At 35.2% G+C, this 17,242-nt stretch overlaps 1 protein-coding gene across 3 annotated transcripts in view; it reads left to right on the plus strand.

The window, feature by feature from the left end:
- LOC123525294 (KICSTOR complex protein SZT2-like) overlaps positions 1 to 17,242 on the plus strand; it is a 255,300-nt gene that overhangs the window by 112,810 nt on the left and 125,248 nt on the right. For all 3 annotated transcript variants that reach the window (XM_053537974.1, XM_053537975.1, XM_053537976.1), the window contains exons 31-35: positions 1,565 to 1,643; positions 7,156 to 7,347; positions 7,717 to 8,902; positions 10,550 to 10,718; positions 14,835 to 14,934. In XM_053537974.1, coding sequence (XP_053393949.1) covers positions 1,565 to 1,643; positions 7,156 to 7,347; positions 7,717 to 8,902; positions 10,550 to 10,718; positions 14,835 to 14,934 — 1,726 coding nt within the window. The remainder of the gene's footprint in view (positions 1 to 1,564; positions 1,644 to 7,155; positions 7,348 to 7,716; positions 8,903 to 10,549; positions 10,719 to 14,834; positions 14,935 to 17,242) is intronic.

Genomic DNA, 17,242 nt, shown 5'->3' on the forward strand with positions numbered 1-17,242 from the left:
GGTAATAATATCTATGGAGCATTAGGAAAGAATATCTATGGAGTATTCTGTAATCATGTCTATAGAGCATTAGGATAATAATATCTATAGAGCATTAGGAAAGAATATCTATAGAGTATTATGTAATCATGTCTATAGAGCATTAGGAAAGAATATCTATAGAGTATTATGTAATCATGTCTATAGAGCATTAGGAAAGAATATCTATGGAGTATTCTGTAATCATGTCTATAGAGCATTAGGTAATAATATCTATGGAGCATTAGGTTATCATTTATCCTACCACTATGCATTTTTCAGTCCGATATCTGCCTGCCATGTAAACTTGAGGTTTATTCAGTCAATGCAAGTTTATACCGTCAACGCGACTGACGAACTACTTCTTCAAGAATATGTGCTATAGGCAATGTAAACTGGGCTAAGAGTTCAAAGCTCAAATATTTCATCATTTTATGAGGACAGCCACGGTGAAAAAAAAAAAGAAAAATTGGTTCACTCTTTCCTAGTAAACCTCCATACGGAATGGTACGGTGATGGTTTTTAAAGTTTGAGTGAATCATCGTCCTTGACTTTGTTTATTTGGCGTTCACTCATTTTTTAGTTAGAAATTTACACAAATAACCAGATTTAAGCAGTCGTTTATTGTAATTATTGGATCTAAACCATTCATGGTGGAAGGAATTTCATTATCTCACATTGCCTTGTACGAAAATGAAGTAAATTTAAGACTGCGGGCATTTGAATTTATCTCAAGCGTGGTTTTCGGCTGTATTTTATCCGGGTCAAAACCATTCTGCTTGTTTTGTATGCGAATGCCCTGTTAGCACCAATGATTTATAATGCACAGAACTTCAGAAGGCAATGAAATAATGTTTTATTGTAAGGAATCTTGTGTAACTGGATCAAGCAGACAAGGGGGTTGAAGGGCATAGGAATTCACAAGTGAGTGAAAATTTGGATTATTTTTGTATAGAAAAAAGACATATTGAAAGTAAATATATGTTATACACAGATTTTATTGACTGCAGGATAAATAGAATATTAGGTTACTGTCTTTCTTAACTTAAGTTTATCCACCTCGTCTCCGAAAGGTTTATCCCCCTGGCAAGCCTCGGGTGGATAAACCTTTCTCCAACTCGGTGGATAAACTTAAGTTAAGAAAGACAGTAACCTAATATTCTCTATGTCTATAGAGCATTAGGTAAGAATATCTGTGGAGAATTAGGTAATCATGTCTACAGAGCATTAGGTAAGAATATCTGTGGAGTATTCTGTAATCATGTCTATAGAGCATTAGGTAAGAATATCTGTGGAACATTAGGTTATCATGTCTATAGAGCATTGGGTAAGAATATCTGTGGAACATTAGGTAATTATGTCTATAGAGCATTGGGTAGGAATATCTGTGGAGCATTAGGTAATCATGTCTATAGAGCATTGGGTAAGAATATCTGTGGAGCATTAGGTAATTATGTCTATAGAGCATTGGGTAAGAATATCTATGGAGCATTATGTAATCATATCTAGAGCATAAAATTATAAGAAGAAATATGTTGTATTACAGTGACATGAAACACTTGAAGGACCCAATAAATCACCTGCCACAGAGGCAACATGACGCTGTCACAAAATGTATGGAAGAGGTAGGTCTCACTATTAATAAATTTATCTATGAAATAGCTCTTTGTTACACTTGGACCATGACAAACAGAGTCCTTTAGATGGACTTTAGAATGCTTTTATTTATGTTTAGTGAAATGTCACACTGACAAAGTTATAGGTCATATGGTGACTTTAAGAATTTCTTTGCTTGACTTTGTCTTCAAGCACAGATATTGATTTTATAAAACCATACTTCATACAGTAAAACTCTCTTATAGCAAACTTGGTTATAAGGAAATCTTGAATATAGGGACTTCATTTTTCTGGCCCTAGTTTTCTGTATAGATTTTATTTGAAAACCACATGAATATAACAAACTTGGATATAGTGAAAACACATTTATAAGGAACACATTTCTATGTCCCAACATGATGTTTCATTCGTTCACATGTATAACAAACTTTGACCGTAATTTCAAGATTCACTGCCATTTGTAACACACTCAAGTATGCAAATTTATAAATTTTGTCACTAAATATGTGACTGCATTATATCTATTTAAAAAACTTATGATCAATTCATGTATTCTTTGAATAATTAAAATGTACCATTTAAATGCCTTTATTATTATTTATTATTATACCAGATTTATATAGCGCCCTTTTCATGATCAATTTCACGTTCAAAGGTGCTTTAAATAGTTCAAATGCAGCCACACAGGGCGCATAATTCATCCTCTACTAGTACAGATCTGACCAGAGGGACAGAGTGAGACAAAGCCCCCACGACAGAGAGATCAGAAATCAGATACAGGCTTGTCCGGCTAACTTAGCCTAGCTCGTTGCGAATAGACAGCCTGGTTCTTTAAAGTGCCCAGTGTATAGCACTGATACATGCAAGGATTGCCTGGGTTCCTGACCAGTACAACTCTAGTTGGGTGGGAAACACTGAAAAGCGTTTCTGAAAATTCCCGAGTAGCTGCCGGGGATCGAACCCCGACCTCAGGATTGGAAGGCCAGTGTGCAAACCACTGAGCTATCTGTCCACCATTTCTTTATCTCTAATACATACAATCAAACGGGAGAAAATTACATCGACACCTCTTATTAGCCCACCATCATCAGATGGTGGGCTATTCAAATCACTCTGCGTCCGTGGTCCGTCGTCCTTCCGTCAGTCCTTCCGTCCGTTAACAATTTCTTGTTACCGCATCTCCTCAGAAACTACAGGGGGGATTTTGACCACACTTTGTCAGAATGATGTAATGGTACCCTAGTTGTGTCCCCCTGAAAATCAGACTGGTTCAACAATTTTTGAGTGAGTTATGGCCCTTTGTTTATTTCTATAATTTACATAGAATTATATAGGGAAAAACTTTGAAAATCTTCTTGTCCAAAACACAGAGCCTAGGGCTTTGATATTTGGTGTGAAGCATCATCTAGTGGTCCTCTACCAAGATGATTCAAATTATTTCCCTGGGGTATAATATGGCCCCGCCCCGGGGGTCACATGGTTTATATAGACTTATATAGGGAAAAATTTTGAAAAACCTCTTGTCCAAACCCACAGGGCCTAGGGCTTTGATATTTTGTATGTGACATCATTTAGTGGTCTTCTAAGATTGTTCAAATTATCACCCTAGAGTCAAATATGGCCCCACCCCGGGGGTCACATGGTTTACATAGACTTATATAGGGAAAAACTTTAAAACTCTTCTTGTCCAAACCACAAAGCCTAGGGCTTTGATATTTGTAATGTAGCATTATCTAGTGGTTCTCTACCAAGTTTGTTCAAATTATCCCTCTAGGTCAAATATGGCCCCGCCCTGGGGTCACATGGTTCATATAGACTTGTATAGGGAAAAGCTTTTAAAATATTCTTGTCAATAACCTACAACATTCAAATTTGGACCACATGTATGGTTTTGAGTGGCAAGATGAACTTTGACATGAGTTGACCTTGATTTTGACCTAGTGACCTGATTCACATTTCTGTAGCTACAGCCTTCAAATTTAGACCACATGCATAGTTTTGTGCACCGAAAAAAACTTTGACCTTTACATTGACCTAGTGACCTACTTTCACATTTTTGAAGGTACAGGCTTCAAATTTGGACCACATGCATAGATTTGTGTTCTGAAATGAAATTTGACCTTGATTTTGACCTGGTGACCTACTTTCACATTTCTCAAGCTACAGCCTTCAAATTTGGACCACTTGCCTAGTTTTGTGTACCAAAATAAACTTTGACCTTAAGATTGACCTAGTGACCTACTTTCGAATTTCTCAGACTACAGCCTTCAAGTTTGATGCACATGCATAGTTTTGTGTACAAAGAACTTTGTCCTTGAAATTGATCTAGTGGCCTACTTTCACATTTCTCAAGCTACAGCTTTCAAATCTGGACCACATGCATGGACCACATGCACAGTGTTGTGTACTGAAATGGAATTTGACCTTGAGCTAGTCAATAAGTCTTGAAATTTGGAACACTCAAAAATGGCACATTGGTGGGCGCCAAGATCACTCTGTGATCTCTTGTTTTCATTAGGCAATAGTGTACCTAACATCACATTCATGATTAGTATATATTTAACTTCAGACATTCAATTAAGTGAGATAAAGTTACTGTGAAATGATAGTACATTGTTGTAATCATCTTAATACAAATTTCCAAATTATCGAAGCAGTTACCTCCCTTGGTATACTTTACTTGGAGGTAATTTTAAAAGAATTCACTGAACAAAATATAAATTCTATGTTTTTGGTTATTACAAATACTCTGCTAAAAAACTGAATTGGAATAAAGTATCAGAACTAGATCAATGGCAAATCAATATGAAATCATTTATTGATGAATATAAATATGTAAGTATAACTCTGTTTGATGAAACAGTAATAAAACATGTCAAAAATCACACAAATCACAGTTTTCCCAGACATGTTTGCTATACATCAGATGTATGTTATACAGTTCATTTACAACAAATTGTGTTCACTATAAGGATATACATGTAGCATACCTCGGATATAGGGGACACTTTTTGTGACCATGATGAGTTCCTTATAACTAAGTTTTACTGCTTATATTTTATCAAAAGTGTCTCTGTAATTCTATAATACTGCTGTTCCCTGTGTGAAATAATAGATAAATGTTGGAATTGTAAAAACAGGATTGTTTTCATATACCGTATTTTACCTAAGTCTTTGGACACCCTTAATCTTGGGACACCCCTAAAATCTGTAAAAATAATTATTTTTCTTGTCCCTAATTTTTTGGACATGTATTTCCCTAAGTGTTGGGACTATAGGTCAGTGTACCGATACAATCAAATACCGTTATTAGAAGCTATAGATTGTTTGGTGTTGTATCGATCAAGATATCAAATAATTATAAGAACCAAAGAATAATTTTTGTCACCTTTTCTGGTCGTTATTTTAGTGCATTTGTGCTGGCTGAATTCTACTGTTGATATTCCGTGACAGTAATGTGCTTTTTACAATGTTTGTTTTGGCAGCAGCCATTACAGGAAGTCCATTTTCCTTTGGTTATTTATTTTTATTCACGCACTAACTTGAATTTACCTGGGAATCATAAAGATATCAAAACGTCATGCCAGTAATTTTCCATTCCACGAGCACGTGCAACCTATCAGAATATATAATTCACATCGCCGCTACTTTCGTTTATGGACACGTACACAAAAAATGCACGTAGTACATTCATTTTTTGATATTATCGCTTCATGTTTTCAACACCTCTTGAGAAGTAATACAGTTCTATAATGATTTTGATAAGATATGGATGAAATGTAGGCAAAATTCTATAAAAATGGTTGAATTTTCTTAAAATTACTTGTAAAATTTCAAACAGCGCAATTCTAAATAGTTATTTCTTTCTAAAAGTAAATAAATGATACACACTATGGGCACAAAATTCAAACTTTTAACCAGAAAGTACAAAAAACAGAATAGAAAAATCTTGAATAATGAAAAAGCGGCAGCAATTTAAAAACATGGAGTAAAACGATTTTTGGCAAACAGATTTCTGTTAGTGTGGCAGAATATATGTACGTGACATCGTGAACGTAAATAGTAAATGCGTTTTTTTAATAACAATATGATGTCGTTACGGTTTTTAATAAGTTTTAAATGAATCTTTGTACTTGCATTTTTTTTTAAAGGTCGGTGTCAATATTATGACATGACACATAATAATAAGATATTCTTCTCAAATCATAATGTAGTTTCCTTGATGGCAAATAGGTCACAGAGGTAGGATATCCACTATGCTTATACCTATCAGTTTATATGGGATATTGCACACTCGCTTCATACAAATTAAAAAGAAGAAGCTTTTTCAATTGATTTTTAGCTCGACTATTCAAAGAATAGGTAGAGCTATTGGACTCACCCATGCGTTGGCGTCCCGATTTGTTTAAGTTTTTGTTTGTAAGCTGGTATCTCAGTAACCACTAATGGGAATGGATTGAAACTTAACACGCATATTCACTGTGATAAACTGACTTACAGTGCACAGGTTCCATAACTTTATTTTGCTTTTTTTACAAAATTATGCCCCTTTTTCAACTTAGAAATTTTTGGTTAAGGTTTGATATATAAGCTGGTATCTCAGTACCCACTAATGGGAATGAATTGAAACTTCATACACTTGTTCACTGTGATAATCTGACATGTAATGCACAGGTTCCATAACTCTACTTTCCATCTTTACAAAATTATGCCCCTTTTTCAACTTAGCAGTTTTTGGTTAAGTTTATGTATGTAAGCTGGTATCTCAGTACCCACTAATGGGAGTGGATTGAAACTTCTATGCTCGTTCACTGCAATGATCTGACATGCAGTGCACAGGTTCCATAACTCTACTTTGTATTTTTACAAAATTATGCCCCTTTTTTGACTTTAATATTCATTCAATTGACAAGGCTGTTGAATAGCCGAGCGTTGCTGTCCTTTGACAGCTCTTGTTACATCACTACTCAGCAGTTTAAAGAACCAAGGTGGTACGATCAAACAGTGATGTGCCACATGGCACAAAAACGTGACGTAATGCAATGACAATCTCGGGCAACTATACCGCTTTGATCTCCACTTCCAATGTCATGATACTGACATACTTCTTTTAGCTCTTTGCGGGGGTGTTAAATGATGAATTAAACAAGACCACAGACTTAGTTTATCAATAAAATAATTACAGATAATCGTTTACTTTTTTTTTTTTTCGCTTTTAACGGTGGTGGTGGGGGGGGGGGGGGGGGGTATGGGGGTTAAGGGTTACCCGATGATGATTATTGTGTCCATATTTTTGGGACACTTTTCAAAATAATTATTTTTTGGGAAATAAGTCTTGGGACAGTGAAAAAAATAATTATTTTATGCTGTCCTAACACTTGGGGAAAATACGTTACATAAATTTATATTTACTGAAATTCGAAAGAAAATATAAATCAGTCAATAAGGCATCAACTACATGATTGCATAATTTTGATATTGGTTACAAATGGATTTATGAAAGTTTGACTTTATTTATAGATTGAATGGCTGTTACAAGATGAGATAGTTTCTAACCTACGACATATATCACCGATCAATACCGATGCCCTCAACTTTGTAGCCAAGCATATCCAGTCAAGTAGTGGTTTGGGCAAGGCCAATGTCAGTGTTGATAATGTACCCCTTCAGTTTGTATTTGGATCAGATCAAAGCAATGAAAAATTCACAGAGGTAACATTTAACAATTTTCTGACATAGGGACATGGCTTAATGACATTCTGCTATTTACCATAAGACAGATTACTGATTCAGAAGCAGTCTTTAGTTTGTACTTAAATGAAACATCAAGTCATTTATATCATATATAATTTATTGTGTGTGAGTTTGGTAAAAGAGAAAAAAATTGTCTTAAGTATGAATGCCAGGTACATGTAAAATTTAGCTCTCAGTTTTTTGTAATCTTAACATTCATCACTGTGGTAGTCTTGTCTGTGTTAATGTCTATAGGTAATGTGTAGTTTGAACCAAATATGTTACATGCCTTAAATTGGAATTAATGTAATTATTAACTACATGATTAAGTTTTTTTTGTATGTTTAGCAATTCCAAAAGATGTCCTTCCAAAATTACCAGCTAAACAAAGAGGATGAATGGTACTACTTATCAAAGAAGCGTATTCTTGCCTTTAATTATGTGAATGCATCAATGCTAAGTTCTGCCCTTGTTGAGCTCAGTCAGTGGGGTGGGAAACAAGGCTCAAATGCTAAAGCTGGCTCACCAAGCTCTGTTTCCGAACAAACTGATAACAAATCTACAAAAAATCTTTCACCTCTCATTGGAGGAGCTAAAGATAAAAGTTTTGATATTGGCACTGATCATGTAGGGTGTTCTAGTCCAGTGACAGTAAAGACGGATGGGACCAGTCCATCTGAAGTGAAGAGACACAGTCGTGAATCTAGTCTTAGTATTGAGAAGAGGACATCATCTGAAGGTCTTAGTCTGGAAAATGTCAGTCTGATTAACAGACGTAGAAGTAAAGAATTAAAGCTGAAAATGATGAAGGGTAACAAGGATAATTTATCTGATAAGGAGAAACGTAGAAGTAGTGGTGAACATGCTGCCATTGATCAGGGGAAAGCTGATTCCCCTATTGCTGAAAGTAAAACTGCCCCGAAACAGGAAAAAGACGCTCAAGATCAGACTGACATTTCTAAAGATGTTGACGAGGCTCCAAAAAAACCTGATGATATGTTACAGAAGGAAAGGGAGTCTGTTGTTTCTCCGATAACTGCTGCAATAACTTCATTGGTAGATTTGCCTTCAACAGAAAGTGCTACATTTTCTGTGTCTGGTACAGGAAGTCATGTGACTTCAGCTGTCCAATCACCTGTAGTTTCTGATGTTTCCATACAGCTCACTAAGACAGATGGTCGCTGTGAGCCATTCAGAACTTCCCCGGAAAGAGTATGTACCACTCCAAGCATGGTAGATGATAGCTATGACAGTACAGATCTTGAAAACGAAGCTGTGTTGAAAAGATGTTCCAGCTTTGCGGGCTTCATATCACAGGAACCCTGTGTTCCCACCAAACAAGACTCAGAGACTGAATTCCAAGGTCCGACTCCCCTGAAACCGTATCACCATTCTTTAATTGGGCCTCAGGGCAGGTCCCGTCATTGCTCAGCCCCGGTATCAGGACAGGGAACACCCAGAAGCAAAGTATCAGTGTTACCATACACACCATCTTGTATTTCTTCAAGAGGCAGCTTTACTGAAGATGGAGCATGTAAGTATATACATGTATGCTTTAAAGTTTCTCCATAGTGAAGTTAGAAGCCTAGTGTGTTGAGTATACCATAGCCTATATCTGTAGAATATGACTGTGAACCCGCCCGCTTAGCTCAGTAGGGAGAGCGCAGATATACGAATCTTGGGATCATGAGTTTGATCCCTGGGAGGGGGCAAATGTTGTCCGTGACGATTTTATAAAAGACATTGTGTCTGCAATCATTCATCCTTCATCTCTGATACATTTGGGGAAGTCAGTACTGGTATAGAATCCAGGAACATTGGTTAGGTTAACTGCCCACAGTTACATAACTGAAATACTGATGAAAAAGGTGTTAGACCCAAAACAAACAAATACTGTTGTGTGTCAGTTTCCTTCTTCCAGATTTCATTGTAAAAATGTTGATATTCATTCTTACTTTTTTTAGTCCCCTACCTGTGGAACACCAGAGGGACTATAGGAATGCCCTCCATGGTCTGTTCGTGGGCAAATCTGGATCCTGCAATTACTCAAAAAGTATTCAAGCTAGACAGGATGGCAATATGTAGATTATGCAAACACATGACTTATGCTTGTAGCCTTGTAGGTCATAGGTCAAGGTCACTATTGAAGGTCAAGAAAAAATCGTTTCCACTCCATAACATTTTCATGCATTGATTGATTATCTTAGTCCTACACATATATGTTCCTGATGAGACAGTGTGTCAACACATGATCTATGCTTGCTGGGTAAGCTCATGGTCAATGTTTAAGGTCAAGTAAAAATTTGTTTCCGCTCCATAACTTTCATATGCATTGAAGGATTTTCTTACCACTACAAGCAAATGTTCCTTGTGACCAGACAATATGTTGTATATATGACTCATGCTTGGTTGTCAAAGGTCAAGGTCACTATTGAAATTGAAATGGAAATAGCTTTTGTTCCTTAGCTTGAAGCATTTTTATATACACTCACACACATGTTACCCATAACCAGATGATGTGTTGCTTGTGTTGCCCATCAATCAGAGGTCAAATTGCCATTGAAGGTCAAGTATAAAGCTTTCTGCTCCATACCTTTTAATTACAATGAAGTTTTTTTATTACTACACAGAAATGTTCCCTATGATTAGACAATGTGTCATGCACATGACCCATGGTTGTTGGTCAAAGGTCAAGGTCACTATTGAAGGTCAAGTAAATTTGTTTTGGCTTTATAATTTTTATGTGCATTGATGGATTATCTTAGTACTGCACACAAATGTTCTCAATGATGAGACAGTGTGTGGTGTACATGATCTCTGCTCGAGGTCAAGATCAATATTGAAATTTAAGTAAAGATAATTTTTGTTTCTTAACCCCTAAATGCCTTAAAGCATTTTTAGTCCCCTACCGATGGAGCACCAGAGGGGACTATAGGAATGCCCTCCGTCCATCTGTCTTTTCATCCATTCACCTGGTTGTCCATTAATCTGGATCCTGCAATTACTCAAATCATATATGTTGCCAACAACCACAAGGGATGAACACTAACAAAGTTTTCCACCAGTAGAAATTTCCGCCATTGCAATACTCAGTCACTTGTTTCATTATTAGATTTATAACCTTCACTTTGAGTTTTAAAGAAAAGAAGTTTTTTGTACTCACTGAAAGTTTTATCTGCAGCATATGATGGTGATATGAGTGAAATGGATGACAGTGCTACAACGTTCAGTGAGAGTGGAGTGGTTACAAGACTGATGCCAAACTTTTGGCTCATTATGCAAATCAATTTCAATGGTGTGGACATCAATAATATTGAAATGAGCACTGTGGATATACTCTTCCAACATAGGTAACTTGAATTGAATTCTGTAGATATTCCCTTCTGGCATAATTAACTTGCCGTGAACACTTTAGATACACTCCTCTGGCATAGTTAAATTGCAGTGAACACTGTAGATATACTCTTCTGGCATGGTTAACTTGCAGTGAACACTGTAGATATACTCATCTGGCGTAGTTAACTTGCAGTGAATACTGTAGATATACTCATCTGGCATGGTTAACATGTAGTGAATACTGTAGATACACTCATCTGGATTGGTTAACTTGCAGTGAATACTGTAGATATACTTTTCTGGCATAGTTAAGTTGCAGTGAACACTGTAGATTTACTCATCTGGCATGGTTAACTTGCAGTGAATACTGTAGATATACTTTTCTGGCATAGTTAACTTGCAGTGAATACTGTAGATTTACTTTTATGCTCTTCAGTGAAATACTGAAATTTATCAGTGAAATAAAATTGATATTTTCACTGTTTCAAACAGTGAAAATATCATTTTATTTTTCACTGGTACGGAACTACACTTGACTGCGAAATAATATGAATTATAAATGATAGAAAATTCCTTGCAAAATATTCTTCAATAAAGGTATAGATGTATAAAAATAATAACAGGATCATAAATATCTACATTCTATCATAATAAAATGTAAAAGAAATCAGGAAACGTAATAGAACTATTTACAGTTTTTCTAAAATGATATCCTGACGTCACGACATTATGACGTCTTGATGCGATGCACACGTTGCAGGGACAAACTGGATATAATTTGGTTAAAACCATTAAAAAATGCATAAAATAAATATAAAATTTGTTTGTTTTAGTGTAAGATCGAAACATATTTCACTCGTGAACACCATAATTTACATTTTCACTCATAGCTGCACCACTCATGAAAATATTGCATTATAGTGTTCACTCGGTGAAATATATTTCAATCTTACACTAAAACAAACAAATATCCTCTATATACTCATCTGGCATAGTTAACTTGCAGTGAATACTGTAGATATGCTCATCTGGCATGGTTAACTTGCAGTGAATACTGTAGATATACTCATCTGGCATGGTTAACTTGCAGTGAATACTGTAGATATACTTTTCTGGCATAGTAAAAGTTGGATAATCAGATTTTGATCAAATAGTTTATTTGATTGAAAGTTTAATAAATGATCATTTAAGCTGATTTGTGTTCACATAATGCTTATACTATGTGTTCGATTCTCGCTTAAGTTTTTTTAAGATTTGATTTCACTATCCTTGATGTCGAACAAAGATAAAGTTATTTTAGCATATGTATGAATTTAATAATCATACTTTGCCTAAGGAATGATATGAATATAAGAGCTTTTGTATTATATTTGTCAATGATTAACATTAACAAAAATATATTTAGCTGGAATTCGTTAGAAATGCAAGTTTGTAAACTTAATATTACCTCTCTTTATCTATCTTGGTTGTTCAACCAGGATAGAATGGAAATCAATGAATTAGGAAGCTACACTTCATTTCAAAACTTACCTTTTGGTTCAGATTATTGAAATGTCTCTGTCAAGTGCAAAATGTAAAACTAGAAATTATATTGAAATCAGATGCATTGGTCCACATTTTAAATACTTTAATATTAAAGGGGAGTAATTACAAAATTTTATTAAGAAATAATAAAACATACATTTCTAATATGGATTATGTAATAGATCTTTCTGTTCATTAAATAAATCTTTAACAGAATACACTAAAATAAAAAATGTCATAAATGTTGCTTAAATGTAATTGACAACCTTTAACTTGCAGTGAACACTGTAGATATACTATTCTGGCATAGTTAACTTGCAGTGAACACTGTAGATATACTATTCTGGCATAGTTAACTTGCAGTGAACACTGTAGATATACTATTCTGGCATAGTTAACTTGAAATGAACATTGTAGATATACTATTCTGGCATAGTTAACTTGTAGTGAATGCTGTAGATATACTTATTTGGCATAGTTAACTTGCAGTGAACACTGTAGATATAGTTTACTATTCTGGCATAGGTATCTTGCAGTGGACATTTTAGATTATACTATTCAATTATAGGTACCTTGAAATGAACACTAGATATATTCTTCCAGCATAGTTGACTTGAAATGAACACTGTAGATAAACTCTTCTGGCATAGATAGTTAACTTGAAATGAACACTAGATATACTCTTTCATCATAGGTAACAGTGGAGATATACTCCTGTGGCATAGATAGTTAACTTAGTTTTTCTATACCTCTGTGATTCCAGCAGGTATGCAAATTTTGATTCCATGCCTCATGTTTTTATTTCGATGTAAATGAGATGTGAAACCAAAATTTGTAGTCCTCTTTGGGGCCATATAACCTATACTGTGTTGGTGCGCAGTCAAACCCAAATAAATAAATTGAAATCAACACTGCAGATATGCTCTTCCAGCATAGTTGACTTGAAATGACACTGTAGATATACTCTTCCAGCATAGTTGATTTGAAATGAACACTGTAGATATACTCTTCCAGCATAGTTGACTTGAAATGACACTGTAGATGTACTCTTCCAGCATAGTTGACTTGAAATGACACTGTAGATGTACTCTTCCAGCATAGTTGACTTAAAATGACACTGTAGATGCACTCTTCCAGCATAGTTGACTTGAAATGACACTGTAGATGTACTCTTCCAGCATAGTTGACTTGAAATGACACTGTAGATGTACTCTTCCAGCATAGTTGACTTCAAATAGATATACTCTTCCAGCATAGTTGACTTCAAATGACACTGTGTATATACTCTTCCAGCATAGTTGACTTGAAATGACACTGTATATATACTCTTCCAGCATAGTTGACTTGAAATGAACACTGTAGATAATGCTCTTCCAGCATAGTTGACTTCAAATGACACTGTAGATGTACTCTTCCAGCATAGTTGACTTGAAATGACACTGTAGATGTACTCTTCCAGCATAGTTGACTTCAAATGACACTGTAGATGTACTCTTCCAGCATAGTTGACTTGAAATGACACTGTAGATAATACTCTTCCAGCATAGTTGACTTCAAATGACACTGTAGATGTACTCTTCCAGCATAGTTGACTTGAAATGAACACTGTAGATAATACTCTTCCAGCATAGTTGACTTCAAATGACACTGTAGATGTACTCTTCCAGCATAGTTAACTTGAAATGAACACTGTAGATAATACTCTTCCAGCATAGTTGACTTCAAATGACACTGTAGATGTACTCTTCCAGCATAGTTGACTTGAAATGACACTGTAGATAATACTCTTCCAGCATAGTTGACTTCAAATGACACTGTAGATGTACTCTTCCAGCATAGTTGACTTCAAATGACACTGTAGATGTACTCTTTCAGCATAGTTGACTTCAAATGAACACTGTAGATGTACTCTTCCAGCATAGTTGACTTGAAATGAACACTGTAGATATACTCTTCCAGCATAGTTAACTTGAAATGAACACTGTAGATATACTCTTCCAGCATAGTTAACACATTAGACCTCATTTAGCAGTTTAGCGTTTTAGCAATATTAAGGTAAGATAAATGTTACTGTACTAAAGTGTTATAAATTAAGGACCCAACACAACATACTTTTTTCTCCCACATGAATTTTGTGAAAGTCTTTGTCATAGTACTATATTGCATGATGACAGGTGGACAATTTAGGCCCTCCCTGAACAAATATGTTTTTGCAACTTCCTCTGCAAACTTATGAAAACATATATAAATAACTACCTTACACTAGAAATAAAGTAAGGTTTAAACTCGGTATATCAAAAACTCTGTGTTTTGACATTAAACACATTGTCTTGGTCAATATATATCACAGTCAGTTTGCTAGTAGATATGTGTATTTCTCATTTTTCTTTCATGCAAATCATGTATAACTACCATCTTGGAAATGCAAAATAAAAAAACAGTTATTCTGTGCATTTTTTTAGTTCGCAGTATTTTAAATCTATCAAATAGTACTGTTTACACACACAACTATGATTATTTCATGTTTAGATAGGTGCTATGTATTAATTGTACATATATTTGAAAATGAAGTTTAAGCATGATATAAGTTTAAATTTGTATTTTAGGGAAACGGGTAAAGAAACCAATGAAGAAACATTGGAGTTACGCAACCTTCTATCGCAAGTGAAGTCAAATGTAGAAACAACATGTCGTAGAGTGAATCAGGTAGGCTTTATACATAATTTGAGCCGCGCCATGAGAAAACCAACATAGTGGCTTTGCGACCAGCATGGATCCAGACCAGCCTGCGCATCCGTGCAGTCTGGTCAGGATCCATGCTGTTCGCTTTCAAAGCCTATTGCAATTAAAGAAATCCGCGCAGTCTGGTCAGGATCCATGCTGTTCGCTAATGGTTTCTTTAATTGCAATAGGCTTTGAAAGCGAACAGCATGGATCCTGACCAGACTGCGCGGATGCGCAGGCTGGTCTGGATCCATGCTGGTCGCAAAGCCACTTTGTTGGTTTTCTCATGGCACGGCTCATTTGTTACTGTCACATCATTTGCTGATTTATATAAAAAAAGACTCCATCTAGGATTTTATCTGAATTATGGCCCCTTCCAACTTAAAAATCTTGGTTAAGTTTTTAGTACCAGTTTCATATTTTGTGTATACTGTTAGACATATGGCTTTGAAACGTTTGTCACTTGTTTATTATAACAGTCTCTGTCTGTAGGCAAGAGTACATAACTCTGTCAAATATTTTGGCTGAATTATGGCCCTTTTTGGACTTGGAAATTGGTCCGGTTTTTGTACAAGTCCACATTTTGACAAAATCTTTTGACCTTTCAACACTTGTGTACCATCACTATGTCCAGTTTTAGGCAAGAGTACATAACTCCATCAAGTATTTTGTCTGAATTATGGCCCCTTTTAACTTACAAATCTTGGCTAACTTTTTTTGTTCCAGTTTATATTTTGTGTAACCTGTTTGACAGATAGGTTTGAAACTTTTATCACTTGTTTATTATTAGCTGGACTATACAAAGTATGGAGAGCTATTCTACTCTCGGCGTCCTTCGACATCTGCACTTTGGTTAAAGTTTTCATGCACTTTCTCTTTATCTTTGTTATTACTAGATGGATTTGCTTCAAACTTAAAATAGTTGTCAACATTTCATGAATTATCCCCCCTTTTTACTTAGAATTTCAGGTTAAAGTTTTGGTGCACTTTTACTTTATCTCAGTTTTTACTAAATTCAAACTTAAATTAGTTGTTCCACATCATCACTCACATCATATGACACAAGGTCCATAACTCTGGCACACATTTTTCATGAATTATGCCCACTTTTTACTTAGAAGAAGGGATTTGATTCAAACTACATATCAATGTTCATCATCATCATCTACATCATTTGACACAAGGGCCATAACTGCGACACCTGTATTTTAAGAGTTATCCCCTTTTTACTTAAAATTTCAGGTTAAAGTTTTTATGCACTTTAACTCTATTTATTTTATTACCAGACAGATTTGATTCAAACTTTAAACAGTTGTACATCATCATCCACATCATATGACAGAAGGACAATAACTCTTGCACCAATATTTTTTTTAATTATCCGCCTTTTTGCTTAAAATTTCAGGTTGAAGTTTTGATGCAATTTCACTTTATCTCTGTTATTACCAAATGGATTTGATTCAAACCTAGAATAGTTGTACCACATCATAACCCACATCATATGATACAAGAGCCGTAACTCTTGCACCAATATTTCATGAATTATGCCCCATTTTTACTTAGAATTTCAGGTTAATTGTGGTGCACTTTCACTATATCTTTGTCATAACTTAATAAATTTGATTAAAACTTAAATTAGTTTTTCCAGGTCATCATCATCATCATATGGTACAAGGTCACTCTGGCACAAATATTTTATGAGTTATATCCCCTTTTTACTTAGAATTTTAGTTTAATTTTGATGCTTTTTAGCTCATCTGATTTTTGGAAAAAAATGATGAGTTATTGTAATCACTTGATCAGCGTAGGTGTCGGCGTCGGCATTGGCGTTGCCTGGTTAAGTTTTATGTTTAGGTCAACTTTTCTTCTAAAGTGTCAAAGCTATTGCTTTAAAACTTGCAACACTTGTTAACCATCAATGGCTGACTCTGTACAGCAAGAAACATAACTCCATCCTGCTTTTTGCAAGAATTATGGCCCTTTTGGACTTAGAAAATCAGATTTCTTGGTTAAGTTTTGTGTTTAGGTCAGATTTTCTCCTAAACTATCAAAGCTATTGCTTTAAAACTTGCAACACTTGTTCACCATCAAAAGCTGACTCTGTACAGCAAGAAACATAACTCCATCCTGCTTTTTGCAAGAATTATGGCCGCTTTTGGAAAATATCAGATTTCTTGGTTAAGTTTTATGTTTAGGTCAATTTTTCTCCTTAACGGTTAAAGCTATTGCTTTAAAACTTGGAGCAGTTATCCGCCGTTAAAAGCTAACTCTGCACAGCAAGTACCATAAC

This window comes from Mercenaria mercenaria, chromosome 3 (genome assembly GCF_021730395.1).
Source record: "Mercenaria mercenaria strain notata chromosome 3, MADL_Memer_1, whole genome shotgun sequence".
Taxonomy (NCBI): Eukaryota; Metazoa; Mollusca; class Bivalvia; order Venerida; family Veneridae; genus Mercenaria; species Mercenaria mercenaria.